Source organism: Meles meles, chromosome 18 (genome assembly GCF_922984935.1).
Source record: "Meles meles chromosome 18, mMelMel3.1 paternal haplotype, whole genome shotgun sequence".
Taxonomy (NCBI): domain Eukaryota; kingdom Metazoa; phylum Chordata; class Mammalia; order Carnivora; family Mustelidae; genus Meles; species Meles meles.
In genome coordinates, this window is record NC_060083.1 from 30078546 (window position 1) to 30097539 (window position 18994).

The window sequence follows — 18994 nt, forward strand, 5'->3', positions numbered from 1 at the left end:
TTATAGATTATATTACTATGACCTGCATTTCTGACGAACTATCAAAATGGTATGAAAGATGCTACTCCTAAATGTCAAATGGCTTTAAAAAAGAAAAAAATCACTATATGTTACTGATATAATTAATCCGTGCTCCCAGTACATTCAGTTGTACCATTAAACATGTTTGAGCACTTGCACCTTAAATCTTTCAATTTTTTTTTTAAAGATTTTAATTATTTATTTGACAGAGAGAAATCACAAGCAGGCCCAGAGAGAGGAGGAAGCAGGCTCCCTGTCGAGCAGAGAGCCAGATTCTGGGTTCAATCCCAGGACTCTGGGATCATGACCCGAGCTCAAGGCAGAGGCTTTAACCCACTGAGCCACCCAGGCGCCCCAAATCATTCAATTTTTTAAAAAAAGATTTTGTTTATTAATTTGAGAGACTGAGCAAAAGAGAGAGAGAGAGAGAGAGAGAGAGAAAGAGAGAAAACACACCAGGAGAGGGAGAGGAAGAAGCAGACTCCCCTGCTGAGCAGGGAATCTGACCAAGGGGCTCAATCCCAGGACTTTGGGATCATGACCTGAGTCAAAGGCGGACACTTAACTGACTGTGCCAGATGGCCCCAAATGGCCCTAAATCACTCAACTTTAATTCATTATTATTACCGCCTAATTTATTATTTCTGCCTTTCATTCCCTAGATCTAAATAGTGTACAAATTTTAAGTAATTTAATTTTAGCTATACTGCTTAATCACTATTACATTTAAATAACCTACTATAGTGTTGGTCACCTGCATGGCTCAGTTGGTTTGAGATCCTACTCTTGATTTCAGTGCAGGTCATGATCTCAGGGCTCTGAGATCAAGCCCCACATTGGGTTCTGCACTGGGGGGTGGAGCCTGCTTAAGATTCCCTCTTTCCCAGGCACATGGGTGGCTCAGCTGGTTAAGTGTTCTATCTTCAGCTTAGGTCATGATCTTGTAGCCCTGGGATGGAGTCCCACAGTGGGCTCCCTGCTCAGTGGGGAGTCTGCTTTTCCTTCTCCCTCTGCCCCTTCTCTCTCTCTCTCTCAAGAAGTAAATACAATCTTTAAAAAAAATTCTAGCCCTCTCCTTCTGCCCCTCTCCGACTCTCCCTCTTTAAAAAAAAGGTAACCTATTTCATACATAATAGAGTATGTAGTCACTAAGTTAACAACAGAGCTATCTGAAATGGACTGGTAAATCAAAGCAAGTTATAAAACTATCTGTAGAAGATATTTTACACAAATAGTATAAAATACAATTATGGGGGGGGGGGGGCGCCTGGGTGGCTCAGTGGGTTAAAGCCTCTGCCTCTGCCTTGGGCTCAAGTCATAATCTGAGTCCTGGGATCAAGTCCCATATCGGGTTCTCTGCTCAGTGTGTAGCCTGCTTCCTCCTCTCTCTCTCTCTCTCTGCCTGCCTCTCCATCTACTTGTGATCTCTGTCAAATAAATAAAGAAAATCTTAAAAAAATACAATTATGTGTATTCATATCTGAATATTCACATAAAATGAAGTCCAGAAAAAGCTGCTGTTGGGTAAGGTTATTTAGCATAATCACATGGGAACTTTTTAAGGACATATTTACAGAGCTACCATAAGAAATTCTGGCATGGGTTTAGCTCAGGAATTTGTATTTTGATTTTAACTCAGAAAGAGTCTTAAATACTTTTTTCATTTCTTTAGAAAATATATTTATTGAAGACCTCCCATGGGCCAGGAATTATTTTAGCTGTGGGGAATATTGTGTAAATAAATTCTTATTCATATCTTGAAGGATCTTATTATCTTGTGGGGAAGACTGACATGGAAAAGAATTTTAACTGTATACAGCAACAGGTGCCATGTCTCTATGAAGCTGAAAACTGGGTGGAAAGCAATGATTAAAAGGTTGTAAATATTTTTTTAAAAGTAGTCATCATGAAGCATAGACACATAGATCAGTAGAACAGAACTGAACATCCAAATCTCACATTTATAGTCAATTAATTTTTGACAGGGTGTCAAGACAATTTAATGAGGAAAGATAATTTTTTTAACAAATGGTTCTAAGACAGCTGGATATCCACATGCAGAAGAATAAAGCTGGACCCCTTTCTTACACCTAATACAAAAGTTAATTCAGAATGGATTATACACCTAGATAGTGCTGTAACTATAAAACTCCTAGAAAAAACAAAGGAGTAAATATTCATGACTTCCTTGGGGTTAGGAAAAGCCTTTTTATTATTTATTTATTTATTGACAGAGATCACAAGCAGGCAGAGAGGCAGAGAGAGAAAGGAAGCAGCACCCCCCCCACCCCCGAACAGAGCCCGACGTGGGGCCAGATCCCAGGACCCCGAGACCATGACCCGAGCCAAAGGCAGGGGCTTTAACCCGCTGGGCCATCCAGGTGCCCCAGGAAAAGCCTTTTAAGATATGACACCAAAAGCACAAGCAACAAGCATGTTGAACTTCATTAAAATTAAAAATTTTCTGCTTCAAAGGATACCATCAAGAAAGTGAAAAGACAACCCAGAGAATAGGAGAAAATATGTGCAAATCATACCTACAACTCAATGATGAAAACAAAAAAGTCTAATTAAAAAATGGGACAAAGATTCTGAAAAGGGGCACCTGGGTGGCTCAGTGGTTAAAGCCTCTCTGCCTTGGGCTCAGGTCATGATCTCAGGGTCCTGGAATGGAGCCCCGCAACGGGCTCTCTGCTCAGCGGGGAGCCTGCTTCCTCCCTTCTCTCTCTCTGCCTGCCTCTCTGCCTACTTGTGATCTGTCAAATAAATAAATAAAATCTTAAAAAAAAAATGTTCTGAAAAGACAGTTCTCCAAAGATATACAAATGGACAATAAGCACATGAAAAGCCATTAGGGAAATGCAAATCAACCACAATGAGAGGATACTTCATACTCACTGTGATGACTATAATCAAAAAGACAATAGGACAAGTGTTAATGAAGATGTGGAGAAAGCAGAACCCTCACACATGGCTGGTGGGAATATAAAATGGTACAGCTGCTTTCAAAAACAGTATGGCAATTCCTCAAAAGGTAAAACAGAGTTCTATAGCCCACCAAGTCCACCCACGAGTAATGAAAATATATGTTCACATGAAAACTTGTACACAAATGCACACCAGCATTATTCCTAACAGCCAAAATGCAGAAACAACTGAAATGTCCATCAACAGATGAATTAAGTGTGGTATACCCAATAGATTATTATTTGCCAATAAAAAGCAATTAAGTACTAATGCATGCTACATGGATGAACTTTGAGAATGCTAACTAAAAGAAACCAATCATAAAAAACATTTGGTGTATGATTCTATTAATGTGAAATGTAAAAAAAAAAAAATTTATATGGAGAGAATGCAGTTGACTGGCATCGAGAGGGAGGGTTGGAGGGAATAGGGAGCGACCCTAAGAGGCATGGTGTTTCTTTTCATGGTGATGAAAATGCTCTAAAATTAACTGTGGTGATGGCTACACAACTCTGTGAATACAGGCATACCTTGCTTTATTCTGTTTCAAAAATACTGTTTTGTTTTGTTTTTTTTACAGGCTGATAGTTTGTGGCAACCCTGCAATAAGCAGGTCCATTAATAACACTTTTCTAGTATCACTGTGTCACATTTTAGTAATTCAGTATTTCAAAGTTCCTCATTATTATTATATTTGTTATGGTGATCTGCGACCATTAGTGATCTTTGATGTCACTATTGTAAATTTTGGGAGACATCATGAACCATGTTCATATAAGATAGCATACTTAATAAATGTTGTTCTGTGTGTGTTATGACTGCTCCATAACTGGCTATTCCCCATGTCTCTCTCCCTCTCCTTGGGCCTCTTTATTCCCCGAGACACAACAATACTGAAATTAGGCCAAATAAAAACCCTGCTGGGGTCTCTAAGTGTAGTGAATAAAGAGTTGTACTTTAAATCAAAAGCTAAAAATAATTAAAGCTTAGTGAGGAAGGTATGTTAAAAGCCCACACAGGCTGAAAGCTAGAGGCCCCTTATACCAAACAGTCAAGTTGTGAATGCAAAAGATAGGTTCTCAAAGAAAATTAGAAGTGCAACTCCAGTGAACACATGAATGTTAAGAGAAGTGAAACAGCCTGTCTGCTAATATGGAGAAAATTTTAATGGTCTGGACAGAACGGAACATTTTCTTAAGGCAAAACCTAATCTAAAGCAATTTCAATTGAGGGCTGAAACAAGTAAGGAAACTGCAGAAGAAAAATCTGAAGCTAGCAGAGGCTGGTTCATGATGTTTAGGCAAAGAAGACATCTCCGTAACACCAAAGTGCAAAGTGAAGCAGTTAAGTGTTGATGTAGAAGCTGCAGCAAGTTATCCAGACGATTAAGCTAAGATCATTAATGAAGATAGCTACACTAAATAAGAGACTTTTCAATGGAAATGAAACAACGTTCTATTGGAAGAAGATATCATCCAGGGGTTTTCACAGCTAAAGAGAAGTTGATGCATAGCTCCAAAGCTTCAAAGGACATGTTATCTCTCTTGTTAGGGACAAATGCTCCTGGCGACATTATGTTGAAGCCAATGCTCATTTACCATTTTTGAAAATCCTAAGTCCCTTAATAATTATGCTAAATCTACTCTGCCCTTGCTCTATAAATGGAACAGCAAAGCCTAGATGACAGCACATCTGTTTACAACATGATTTACTGAATATTTTAAGTCCACTGCTGAGATTTACTGCTCAGAAAAAAGATTCCTTTCAAAATATGGACTGCTCAGTCAATACCAACCTAAACGTGACCAATCTCCTCAAAATATGACCGCTTACTGGTCAACCCAGAGCTCCGATGGTGATGTACAATAACATTAATGTTGTTTTCATGCCTGCTAACCCATTCTGCATCCCATGGATCAAGGAGCAATTTCAACTTTCAAGTCTTACTAATTAAGAAATACATTGCATAATGCTGTAGCTGCCATAGATAGTGATTCTTTTGATGGACTTGGGCAAAGTAAATTGAAAAGCTTCTGGAAGTGATTCACTAGTCTAAATGCCATTTAGGAACATTCGTGATTCATGGGAAGAGGTCAAAGTATCAATAGTAACAGAAATTTGGAAGAAGCTGATTGTAACCCTCAAGGATGATTTTGAGGGATTCAAGATTTCAGTGGAAATGTGGTAGAAATAGTGAAAGAACTAGAATTAGAAATAGATGTGACTGAATTGCTTCAATCTCATGATATAACTTTAATGGATGATAAGTTGCTTCTTATTCCTGAGATGAAATCTACTTCCAGTGAAGACATTGTGAATTGCTGAAATGACAACAAAGGATTCAGAATATCTATAAATTTAGTTGATAAAGCAGAAGGAGAATTTGAAAGAACTGACTCCAATTTTGAAAGAAGTTCCACTGTGGGTAAAATGCTATCAAACAGCACCTCATACTACAGAGAAACTGTTCATGAAAGAATCAATGTGGCAAATTCATTGTTGTCTCCTTTTAAGAAATTGCCATACTGGGCACCTGGGTGGCTCAGTTGGTTAAGCAACTGCCTTGGGCTCAGGTCATGATCCTGGAGTCCTAGGACTGAGTCCCACATTGGGCTGCCTGCTCAGCGAGGAGTCTGCTTCTCCCCGATGACCCTTTCCCCTCTCATGCTCTCTCTCTCACTCTCATTCTCTCTCAAATAAATAAATAAATTTTTTAAAAAGATTTTATTTATTTATTTGACAGAGAGATTAGGAGTAGGCAGAGAGAGAGAGAGGACGAAGCAGGCTCCCCGCCGAGCAGAGAGCCCGACACGGGACTCAATCCCAAAACCCTGAGATCATGACCTGAGCCAAAGGCAGATGCTTTAACCCACTGAGCCACCCAGGTGCCCCTTGAATTTTTTTTTTTTAAAGATGTAATTTATTTATTGGAGAGAGCGAGACAGAGATAGTGAGAGAGGACAGATGCACGGCGAAGCAGGCTACCCGCTGAGCAGGGAACCAGATGTGGGACTTGATCCCAGGACTCCGGGATCGTGACCTAAGCCAAAGGCAGTTGCTTAACCAACTGAGCCCACCCAGGCAACCTGTTTTGAATTCTTTTAATACAAGTTGTTAAGATGAAATTTATCCTTATGGCTGTAGAGTTTCCTGTTTACATCAGTGTTTACTATTACACAGAAAATGCTGAGGCTCAATGTCTTCTATTTGGCAGAGAAGTTGGTCCTTTTTTTTTGAAGTACAACTAGCATAAGTTGGTTCATTTTTTATTGAGGTAAAAGCAGCATAACATTAGTTTCAGGTGCACAATGACTCAGTATTTGTATATATTGCAAAATGATGACCACACTAAGTCCAGTCAACATCCATCACCTTACATAGTTACATACTATTTTTCTTGTGATGAAAACTTTCAAGATGAGTCAGTTCTTAAAAACAAGTAATAGAAAAAGAGTACCACTAATGCAATTGCTTCTGCTCTTACTATTACCAACTTGCTAATATTTGAGTTCTTTCTTTGTGCCAGGCACCACTCTCTCTGTTACACTTAACACTGATCGTTTCAACACTCTCGGGGGTAAATATTATTACTGACACAATTTAAGAAAATTGAGGCACAGAGAGATTAAGTAACTTGCTCAATGTCGTAGTATATAGTGATAAAGCCATATTTCAAACTCAAGCCATCTGCCTCCACAGCACATGTTCTTAGCTACTACCTATGGCTGAAAACAATCCTGCCCTTTTTTTTGAACATCTATGGCATTTATTTATACCGTTTTCTTTTTTAACTTGGTCTTTGAGTATCAGGAGTTCCATGAATCATCAAACTATGTCATGAACAAAATATTAACCATTGGTCCATGTACTGCCCTCCCACATCACAAATTTTCTTTAATAATAGTAACATTATGAACAACTATGATCTCACAGCCCAAGACCTAGACCACCACCACAACAATCTTATTAGCGCTTCTCCCTATCCTAACCCTCCTTCAGCTTTTAAAAATTAACCACTGCCCTGAATTTTATGTGCATTTAAAAAATATTTAGTTTTGCTTGTTTTAAAACTTTACAAAAAGGTAACTTGCCATGTATAATCTTCTAGGACTTGTTTCCACTCTCCTTCCTCTCAATATTAAGATTCACCTGTTTGTTCTATATAGTTTTATTTATGTCTAGAACTATGCAACATTCTATCTGTACTATCAAAATCATTTATCCATTCTCCCATCAATGGGTATTTAGGGTGTTTTTACTTCTTTCAACCCTGCACTATAGTTTCGGTTCTCTGAGTACTGCGTAAGCAATTTAAGGGTCAGGTATCTTCATGTCGCCTAGAATACCAAGCACATTGTTCTGCATATGTGTCAAAAAAAATTACTCAATTAGTGAATGACACATGGACCAACGAAAAGTTATTATATGGAACATATCACCTTAGAAAAGATCCCTACCCAAAACTACATTTTGAAGGAGGCTACTTTTCTGTATAATAACCAAAAGTTAGAAAAGTTAGTGGTATATTGAGACATCTTTCAAAAAGTGTTAGGTTGGCTGTGCCTGAAAGAAAAATATCTAATTGATTATTTTAGTAATAACAGCAGCTTGTATTAGTTCAGTACTATGTTCCAAGCACTGCACTAAGCACTTCACATGGATTAACACATTAGATCTTCAGAACTCTATACAAGTATCTGACATTGTATCTGTGTAACATTACTGGCACGAGACCATTCTCTCCTTCAAACAATTCCTATACTTGGCTTCCAGGACACCATACTCTCTTGGTTTTCCTCCCACCTCCTTGTTTTCCTGTCCTGAATCTTCCCTTTCTTCTCCACCTCTAAATGTCAGTTCCATCCTTAGACTTCTCTCTAGTCACTCTCTTGGTTGTTTGATCCAGCCCCATAGATTTTAATACTGATAACTTACACAAGAAAATTTTATTCTACAACCCCAGCCACTCCTCTGAATTTAAAACTGTTCTCTAATTGCGTACTTGACCTCCTTCCCCAAAGTTTCCCTCTTTTATAAATGGAACCATCAATTCAAGCTCAAGCCACTTGTGATGCCTCATCTTTTCTGGTATGAATCCTGTAGGTTCTATTTCCCAAAAATACCTAGAACCCACTACTCTTATCTCTGTTGCTTCCAATCTTCTCTAAATTACCATCATCTTTCACCTGGACTACTGCAATTGCCTCCTAACTCCTATCTGCTTCTATTCTTACCTTCACCATCCACAACACAACAGCCAGAGGGATCTTTTAAAAATTTAAAAAATTAACATAAATAACATATTATTTCTTTGTTCAAAAGAGATGCTTCAAAACTTTGTTCAAAACTGAGCTTCCCATCAGTCTTGGAATAAACAATAAAAGTCTTGCATGGACCTTAACATCCCTACATTTGGTGTTTGGCCAGCTCTCAGATATCATGTCTGACCAATCTCCCATCACTCAGTTCATTCGAGCAACAGTGTCTTCTTAACGGTTCCTCAAACACATTAACCACACTACTGCCTCAGGGTCTTTGCACTGTCTGAAACACTCTTCCCTTGGTTAGCTGCATAGCTCCATTTTCCCACTTTTTACAGTTTTTTGCTCAAGTGCCTCCGTAATATCTTCTCTAACCATACATCTAAAATAGTATCTTTTTTCCACTTCTTTGCCCTTTTTTTCAAAGCAATTGTTACTATCTAAAATTATATAATTACTTACTTTTTTTAATGTCTTCTCTCATAAACTACAGGCTCAAAAAGGGCAGGAAGTATATTTGCTTCATTTAGTGCTGTACTTTATAAAGGAACACTGTGTGGCACACATATCAGGTGCTCAGTAAATATTTAATGAGTGAAAGAATGTTGAATAAAGCAGACAACTAGCAATTTTCTGCTAATTAACATCTGCAAAGTGCCTTTTATACTCCTACGTAAGTATGCTAATTACAGATTTACAATAACCATACTTTTATTGGTGAAATTAAACTAAACTGCTAGGGAATTCTCCCTCTAAAAATGTCATTCTTAGAGGAATTTTAAGTCCAAATTTCAATGTCTCTGTTAGCTACATGGAAAACTGCCTTTAACACTTTTTCCTAAGAAAGAAAAGCAGTCTTACAACTAAAGGAAGATAAACAGAAAAATTATTCCATTAGGATGCTTACCATTTCTTTTGGACCAGGGGTGTAAGCATGAACTTTTCACAAGTGCTTCATCAACTTTTCCTCCTGACATGTTATCCATGAACTGACGCCCATGTTCCAATGCAAGGTAGCAGTCATTGCAACAGTCCCGCTCTTCAACACGTACCCAATTACTAATTACACCAATTCTGGGAAAAGGGTCTTGGTCTGCTGCTCCAAAGGGTGAAAATAAATTAGTGCACTGATCCTGTAGCAATAATATCAACTCATCAGGGAATTTTTCAGATTCCTTTAGTCCTCCATTAACATGTTCAGCAGAAGTAGCCCTGAGAGCTTCAAAACGTTTTTCTGCTTCTTTGCCACATTCTGTGTTGCGTCCTATGATATCTAGTTCATCTTCAAGAAATAATCCTGAATTGTTTCCAAATTTTCTGTTCATGACAGCACTGAAGCCGCAGGTACACCTATACTGTGCTTCCTGCATTGGATCTGGAATGTAAACTCCAACATCGGCACCCTTGATATTCATGTTGCAGACACAGATACAGCAACTATCAAAGTTACAGTCTTTGAACAAATTCATAACTGATTCTGAAAGAATGAGGTTTACATAAAGACTGTGTGCTTCAGGGATGGAGGGAACAGTTGCAGGTTCAACAGAATTAAGGGGTCTGCATGTGGATGGGGTAGAAGCTGGTGAATACAAGTCTGAATTTTCATATTTGACTGAACCTTGAGCACTAGCAGGTCCACCAGCTCGAGGAGTCCTTGGAGTCCTTGGAGTCCTTGGAGTCGGAAACCTAGGCGTAGACGGAGAAGGAAGAATTCCTGCTCCACTGTTACTAGGAGGTGCGCTGCTAGGAGGCATCCCAAAAGAAGTATGAGTCTGAGGTGTATAAGCAGGACCATATTCTTGATCAATAGTACTTCCATCACTAGTGTTACCGGGGTAAAAGAAAATTAAACACATATATAAAGGAACACATTAATAATATGAAATAGAACTAAAAATGTCCCAGCATTTTTCAGTAACACTGAAAATTATGAAAACGCAATTAGTGCAAAAACTACAAGTATAACTAAAACATATTTCTGGTTATAATATCCACTCTAGTGACTGTTATAGAGTATGGACCAACTAGTGCCAAAATTGCAAATAAAATCTATTTACATTTATCTACACCTAGATATCCACATTTACTATCTATATTTCTTATACTACAAAGAATCAAATTTCATTGATCCTAAGATGTTACTATTTAAAAAAAAATCCTGATTTTAGAGATGCTTACATAAAATAAGGGACAAAGGCAATTTTAAGAGGCTACCGAGTATAATACATCCCAATTCCAGAAATACTGAAATATTAAAAGTGTGTGATATGGCAAATAAACAAATGGGATTTAGTATTTTAGAACAAAATAAAAGGTACTTCTGAAGACAGCCCCTCCAAATGAAGACAAACAATCAAAGCATAATGGTCTTAAGTTTTCCAACAGTTTACCCACATGCAACTAACACCATTATAATTTATTGATCAAAAAACAATTTTTAGAATTTTCAAAAACCAGTATCTTTTTTCTAAGTACTAGCAAAGCAGGTACTTCTATGAAAAAAATTAAAGCTAGGTAAGCACACCTACACTATACCAGTAACATAAATCAAAATCATACCCTTCTTTGATGAATGGCACCGCAGGCCCTGAAGGAAGCAATTCTAATTTTCCAACAGTCCAACTCTGACGGTAAATACATTCTTCGGGCAATTTGATAGGAGGCAAACATTGGCTTGGTAGACTTTTTAGAGGTGCAAACATGGAACATCCCACCAGAACTTGACAATTTTCAGGCTTATAGACATAAGAAAAATCCTATAATACAAAGACCACGACTTTCAGCAACTTATCTTCCAGGGTAAATATGCCAAACTAAATCCAGACCTTTTACCCCCTCTCTTTAAACAAAATAATAAAATACAAATAAAATTATATTCTTTTTTTTTTTTTTTTTTTTAAAGTAGGCTCCATGACCAAAGTAGGTCTTCAACTCAACCCTGAGACCAAGAGTCATATGCTTTACTGACAGAGCCAGCCAGGTACCCAATATAATTCTGTTCTTAAATGTATTCATTCTAATTCCAGTTAATTAACAGTGCTGTGTTAGTTTCAAGTGTACACTAGTGATTGAACAATACCACACATCACCCAGTGTTCATCACAAGGGCACTCCTTAATCCCCATCAGCTATTTCATCTATCCCCCTACCAACATCCCCTCTGGTAACCATCAGATTATTCTTTATTGTCAAGTGTTTCTTGGTTTGTCTTTTTTTTTTTTCTTTTCTCATTTCCCCTTTGTTTCTTAAATCCCACATACAAATAAAAGCATATGGTGTTTGTCTTTTCCTGTCTGACTTATTTTGCTCAGCATTACACTCTCTAGCTCCATCCATGTCATTAAAAATGGTAAGATTTCATTCTTTTTTATGGCTGAATAATATTCATGAGTACGTGTGTGTACACATCCACCTTTATCCATTCATCTGCTCAACATCACTCATCATCAGGATTATGCAAATCAAAACTACAATGAGAGGGGTGCCTGCCTGGCTCAGGTGGTAGAGCATGCAACTCCTGATCTCAGGATTTTAAGTTTGAGCCCTGTGTATGGCATAGAGTTTACCTTAAAAAGAAACTAAACAAACAAACTACAGTAAGATCACCTCACACTTGTAAGAATGGTTAAAATAAAAAACACAAGTGGAGAGCCTGGGTGGCTTTGTCAGTTGAGCATCTGCCTTTAGCTCAGGTCATGATCCCAGAATCCTGGGATCAAGCCCCAACATGGGCTTGATCAGTGGGGAGCCTACTTCTCCCTCGCCCTCTGCCTGCTGCTCCCCCTACTTATGCTGTCAAATAAATCAAATGTTTAAAAAAACACACACACAAGAAACAATAGGTGTCGATGGAGATAAAGGAACCTTCTTGCACTACTGGTAGCAATGCAAACTGGTGAAGTCATTGTGGAAAACAGTGAAGGTTCCTAAATAAGTTAAAAATAGAACTACCCTACAATTCAATAACCACACTGCTGGATATCTACTCAAAAGGTACGTGAGGCGCCTGAGTGGCTCAGTTGGTTAGGTAGCTGCCTTCAGCTCAGCCCACAGTCTTAGGATCAAGCCCCAATTTGAGCCCCCTGTGCAGCAGGGAGTCTGATTCTTCACCTTGCTCTGCCTGCTACTCCCCCTGCTTGTGCTCTGTCAAATAAATAAATAAAATCTTTTTTAAAAATTACAAAAACACTAATTCAAAGGGATTCATGCACCCCTATGTTTATAGCACCATTATTTACAATAGCCAAATTATGGAAGCAGCCTAAGTGTTCTTAAATGCATTCTTAATAGTGTACCCACTATTTAGTCATCAAATTTGTCAACCACAAAATAGGATTCACCATGAACAGATTTTTTAATATAGCAATATACTGAATCTGTAAGAAAATACTGGAGGGGCACCTGGGTGGCTCAGTTGGTTGGGTGTTTCTGACTTTTGACTTCAGCTCAAGTCACTCTCTCAGGGTTGCGAGACAGAGCCCCACACTTCAGCCTCCACACTGGGCGTGGAGCCTGTTTAAGATCCTCTCTCCCTCTCCTTCTGCTCCTCCCCAGCCTCCCCTCTCCCTTCCCCTATATACAAAATATATATATAGGAAGTCAGTTATTTTTCTAGAAAAATAAAATACTTACTTTAATTTCAGAAGGTTTTGGGCTACAGAATCCTTCATCAACCTCAATTTTGAACTGTGTTCCTATACTAGAACTATTTCCTTCTAGAACAGTTCCTCCAGGTGTTATATCCATACTACCATATTCTTTATTACTCATATTCATTGGGGAAAATCCCATAATATGTTGTTCCAACGATGGTGGTGTAGGATACATTTTATGAAGATCTGCAGTGCCTATATTTAATAAAACACACACTTTAACGTAAGACTAAAAAGAAGTAAATCTGTGTTTAAAAGAAAGGGGTGGGGAATTTTATTCAGATTAAAAATTTGCAGACTTATCTGGAGCAGATTTGGGAAGCTTACTTATGCAAGATAGTGGGTCCAGATTTCCTGTCTTTGATTCCTTACTGCTTGATTTATCATCTGTTCCATTTGCTGACTTTTTAGATCCAGGCTATTAACAAAAACAAAAACACATTATTTATCTAAAATTTTAAGTGCAATGTGATTCAAGATGGTAATCATTAAGATATAACTTGAAAGTCAACCCTATTCATCAAATATATTATTCTAGTTGTGCTAGAGCCAAATATTAGTCATTAGAAACAATTCATAAAGATGTAGAACACTTTTTAGGCAATCAATGAATCCAGATTAATTTCTCTGTTTATTTGATAATCCTACAAATTAACAGAGTTTGGAAAAGTTCCTCCAAAACACAGGACCAATACTTTCAGAACACACAGAACAAAAATAACCTACCACTTAAAGCCTATTAAAATAAAAAAAAAAAAAGAAAGAAAGAAAGAAAGAAAGAAAAGGAAATCTGCAATAAGAATTTGTAATATCCGCTTCTTAGTAAAAGATACCCATAAAGCATTTGTCCCCTTAAATAAAATGTAATGAAGTTTCCTATATAAATCATCCCTCTGAAATCTAATTTACACTTTTATCTTGTTTAATAATCTCCTTACCCTTACAAAAATGTTACAACATCTAAAACAAAGCACAAACTTCAGAAAGATCTCATATGGTAAGTAACAGGATACCTAACTAAAAATTAGTTTTAATACTTTGAACAAGTCGTTTTACCATCTCCAATCTGTCACCAATGTTTTCAGACCTGACAACTTGGTTCCAAGCCTCTTGTTAGCCACTTTGTCATAAATATACAGACTGAGTTCTAATTACAACCTTTTTACCTCACAAGAGCCATAGCTGGTACATGAATGGTAACAGAGAGAAAGCATAAAACTACACAAGTATTCAGGAATACAGAATATAAGTTTGTGTATAGCTGTATCTACCTTAGGTCACTTAAGTGAAGACACCAAATGTGCATATATATGTATATACATATATACATAAATATACATATGCACTGTGTATGTGTGTATCATAGAGAGGATTAAAAGTACATATTTTATAGAACAAGAATGACCAAATGTACTATAGAAGTTTCTAAGCTACCTTTATGCAGATGAAAATGGAATTCTTTTTATAATAATGCAGCACTCAGTTCATTAATTTGCTAGAGACTTGACATTCTAGCAAATCTCATTTTAAACTTTCTTTTATAATCATCTTCCTCTGCAAATGGATGTTCAAAGTTAAATATTTCTTTTTCTACCTCTTTCATTATTATAGTATATAGCTGTCTTATAATAATGGCTAGAATGTCAAACATATTCAAAGGAGTAGTATTCCTTAATAAATTGACCAGGCACATAATTATAATGTTATTATTTATGCATGAGTCAATTCCAGGGTCATTTCTCAAATGAGAGATCAAAGAACAGGAAAATAATTCTGCTTCCTAAAGACTGCAGGAAAAGAATATATGGTAGAAAGTAAGCTTAATCACACATGTCCTTCAAATATAAAAAAAAGAAAAAACCTTTACAGTTTATATGTGACTCTATGGCAAGATTGCTCAAATATAAGTTTAAAAAAAGAAACCAATTAATAAAATTTAATTTTCCAAATATTTCCTATTTTTCAGGGCTAAAATGTACTATTCAAGTCACACATCACTTCTGTAAAGTAAGTCTGTATAAGATCAAGGAAAAGAAATTTTAACCTTAACCTTTAATAGAATACTCACTGTTAATTCATCTTCATCAGAATTAAAGAGATTATCAAGGTCAGTATAAGAGACAGCCAGGTCTGAGTCATAAATCAAACTGGTTGATGGAGGACGGGCATGACTAGTAGGGCGTGGAGCATCTATATATGTCAATCAGAAAAACAAAATAAAAAATTCTACAACTGACCAAATAAATATTATTCTATTCATTTAAACTAGACATCTAAATTTAAACTTATAAGAGTATTATGCAATAAAAAACTGTGATTTGCTTAAATCTAAAAAAATTTTTTATAGAAATAAAGTTGCAAACGTAACAGTACTAAATTCTCCAGGAAACTCACCAAACACTATGTAATCCATAACACGGCTAAGTACTCCAATTTTATATATCAAATAAAAAGATACAGTCTTAGAACTATAGTAGACACACACACATTCTTATTTTTCTATCTTTCTGAAATGTAAAACAAGCATAGTATGATGATTAAGTGCTCTGGCTCTTGAGTCAGATGGACTATTATTAATTTGAATTCCCAAATCACACTAACAGAATGACCCTGAGCAAGTTACTTAACCTCTCTGTGCCTTAGTAATGGCAAGAACTAAACATGAAAGGATGTAGCTAAAACACTTTATCCAGTGCTAGGCACTTAAGTACTCAATAAATATTATCTTTTGGTTAAGCTTTCTTTTAGTTCTAGAATTTTATTTCCCTTTTCCCTTTTTCTCCCCCCCAGCCGCAGGGGGAAAAATATATGATTACTTAAGAAAAAAGTACAAATACCAATGGAAGTTAAACTCCTCTTACATTCCCATACACAAAAACCAAATTTGTAGTTTGATATATAACCTTCTGAAGCATCCCTGGAGTATCAAATGACTTGAAATAGCCCTCATTTTCAGAAACATAAAAGCCACTTTCCATGTGCCTCTGCATGTCAGTTCTAAAAATTCCCTAGAACAGTAATTCTGAAATTTGGTGTAAAAAAAAATCATCTAGGGTACTTATTAAAAACCAAGATTTGCAATCTCCACCTCAAAAGATGATCCAGAATGCAGTATGTGGTCCATATTGTGACAAAGTGCAGGATAGCAATTATATATTCTCTACATCCTAGGGTAGGTAAATAGCTCAAAGAACCCAAACTGTTAATCTATCAAGCTACTCAAAATTATCAGCTGAATTTACTTCATTAAAGACCATTTTTTCCTTATTCTGAGAGCCTGACCCTCTCTATTTCAAATATTAAAACAAAACTTTGTCCCTAAAAAAACCTACCGAAGGACAACTTCTTTTGCCTTCATCAAAAGTTAAATAGAACTTGTAAAAGAACGTGCTGTCGTATGCCTATTCCAAGCACAACAAAACTAGTCAGATACTTTCAAAGTGGAGCCTTGGTCTCAGTGTCAAGAACTGTACCTATATGTAACACCTGCTTGATAATTATTTGTTAAATTAATAATTTCAGCAACAGTTCTAATTTGAGAGAAAAGGACAACAAAATTATAGTCAAGCCTAATTTGTAAGTTTTCAGATCTGAGAGGGACCTTAAGTGATGATCTCTTAATTCTCATTTTACAGATGAGAACTATTTTTATTTGTGAGAAAGCGAAGTTCCACTTCGCTTTGTTTGGAAAACAAAGGATTTTTACCATCTCAACTTGTTTCTCCCAGTACAAAATAAACAATAAAGCCATCATTTTAAGATAGGTACCTCTCTATGAAACCTATGAATTACACAAAAAGGAAAAACAGAAGTCTAATAATATCAACGTTAGTTTGTAGTCATAATCCTACAATGCAATATTTTTATTGGGAAATAGAAGTTTTACCTTGCTTGATAGAGGGACTAAATAAAGACATAGCATCTTCCTCATGTGATAAAACTGTCACACTAGATGGCCCATCTTCTCCCTGCAAACAGTATTACATATTAGATTAAAATATATAATTTAAAATAACAAAATCTTCCAAGTATTGAGTAACTACGTGTCATGTCAAGCATCCTGCCAGGTGTTCTACAGACATACTAATTCCCACAACTAACCTAAACGATAAGTAAGTACTAAGCTCAACTTACAGGCAAAAAGTAGTGTTAAAGATAACCCAAGAAATATATCTGATAAATAAATATATCCGGTAAGTAAATAAATAGTGGAGCTGGGATTCCAACATAAATCGCTCAATTTCCAAAAGTCCACATTCTTTCTACAGCACCTATACTATAGCCTTCCCAGCTACTACTGTTCTCATAATTACAAAAGGACAAATTTTCAAGTACTGGCCACACAGTAAGGCTTTTTGGGAAATGAATTCTTTGTATTACACTTATTATTGGATCCTTTTCACAGTTTTATAGTTTTTAATGTCTACATTTCGTTTTTAAGGCAAAATTCTTAACAGCATGATCTTGTGCTTAATAAATCCTCAAATATTTGATTTTTTAAAATTTTAATAAATACTTCTATATCCTACATAAAATACATTACTTTAAGGGACACTATAAGTTCTTAACTCACATTAAAAAATATCATGTATTTTATAAACTAGGCATTGTGTATTTTATCGTATTTTTGAAAACTGGCAATCTACCTATAGCATATTTTAATTCAGTATCAAAATAGTTTATCTACTTAAATGCCCTGACTTCAGTATCGCAGACGTTAATGTACTTTCTCTAATCCAAAAACTAAACAGTAAGACTCTTTTTATTATGAGAGACCAGCTATAAAGTCCACATAAACTCTTAGTTCTGTATAATGTGCCTGATGCACCTATTAAAAAAAAACATATCTTCCTGGGGCACATGTGTGCTCAGTTAAGCATCTGACTCTTGATTTCCGCTCAGGTCATGATCTCAGGGTCATGAGCTTGAGCCCCATGTTGGGCTCTTCACTGGGCATGGAGCCTGCTTAAGATTCTCTTTCAGGGAGGCTGGGTAGCTCAGTCGGTTAAGTGTCTGACTTCAGCTCAGGTCATGATCTCAGGATCCTGGGACTGAGCCCTGTGTCAGGCTTCCCTGCTCAGCAGGGAGTTTGTGTCTTCCTCTCCCTCTGCCCCCCTCCCCACCGTTCCTGCTCTCTCTCTAATAAATAAATAAAATCTTAAAAAAAAGATTCTCTCTCTCTCTGCCCTCCCCTTGCCCTGGTCTTTCTTGCTCTATCTCTTTTAAAAAAAAAAAAAAAAAAAAAAGTTTTCCTAAGTCACAATGATAAATCTGTTCTATTTTTTTTAATTTGTTCTATTTTAAAAGACAATAATGAGAAGTATGGTACTATATGCAGTGTTACAAATCATCAGAGACCCTTTGGTGTACTCTGATTTCTTTTACTCACCTTGTGTTTTTTTACAGCTTCTCTCTCACTATTTTGTCTTTCTTTCTTATCAGGAAAAAGGAATTCCTCATCTCCTTCAACAAATGCATATGGATCGATTTTAGATTCTTGCTCTGCATCAGATGCTATTGCTGAAAGATACTGATTTTTAATTTGATATTGCTGTACTAATTCATCAGAAACTTTTAAAGGTTTCTTACATTGCACCATTAACCTGCATAAAAAAACAAAATTAGAAAATTAGTATTTATTTTCCATAAAATCATTAAAAAATTACAGTATGACTTAAGAATCATAAAGTTTTCAGGATTATTTAGAGATCATCTAACCTGCAATCCTTCATTATATAAATGAAGAAACCGGAGCATAGAAAGGTTATATGATTTATTAAACCTTCAAATTTAGCAATAAAGAAATGAAGCTAAAATCTAGGCCTCTTCTTGCTATGTTCTTTCACCAAAATATACTCTTTTGGTAATCCACTTTTTTCCTAAATCCTCAAATGCATTAACCTGTCCAAATCCATTCACTGAAAGGGACTCTTAAATTGCAACTGCTCCAAGACAGGAACTTTCAAAATGTGGACTATATGGTGAGACAAGTTTATACAATTTATATATTTATATGATGAAAGTGATTATCATTTCCCACGTCCCACCGCATGAGTGGATAGTTACAAAATATTTTAAAGACCTGGTTTGTGT

At 36.4% G+C, this 18994-nt stretch overlaps 1 protein-coding gene across 3 annotated transcripts in view; it reads right to left on the reverse strand.

The window, feature by feature from the left end:
* Positions 1-18994, reverse strand: part of MED13 (mediator complex subunit 13) — a 104440-nt gene that overhangs the window by 24094 nt on the left and 61352 nt on the right. For all 3 annotated transcript variants that reach the window (XM_045986033.1, XM_045986032.1, XM_045986034.1), the window contains exons 10-16: positions 18291-18504; positions 16788-16869; positions 14970-15091; positions 13229-13319; positions 12882-13096; positions 10809-11005; positions 9157-10070 (exon numbers count right to left, since the gene is read on the reverse strand). In XM_045986033.1, coding sequence (XP_045841989.1) covers positions 9157-10070; positions 10809-11005; positions 12882-13096; positions 13229-13319; positions 14970-15091; positions 16788-16869; positions 18291-18504 — 1835 coding nt within the window. The remainder of the gene's footprint in view (positions 1-9156; positions 10071-10808; positions 11006-12881; positions 13097-13228; positions 13320-14969; positions 15092-16787; positions 16870-18290; positions 18505-18994) is intronic.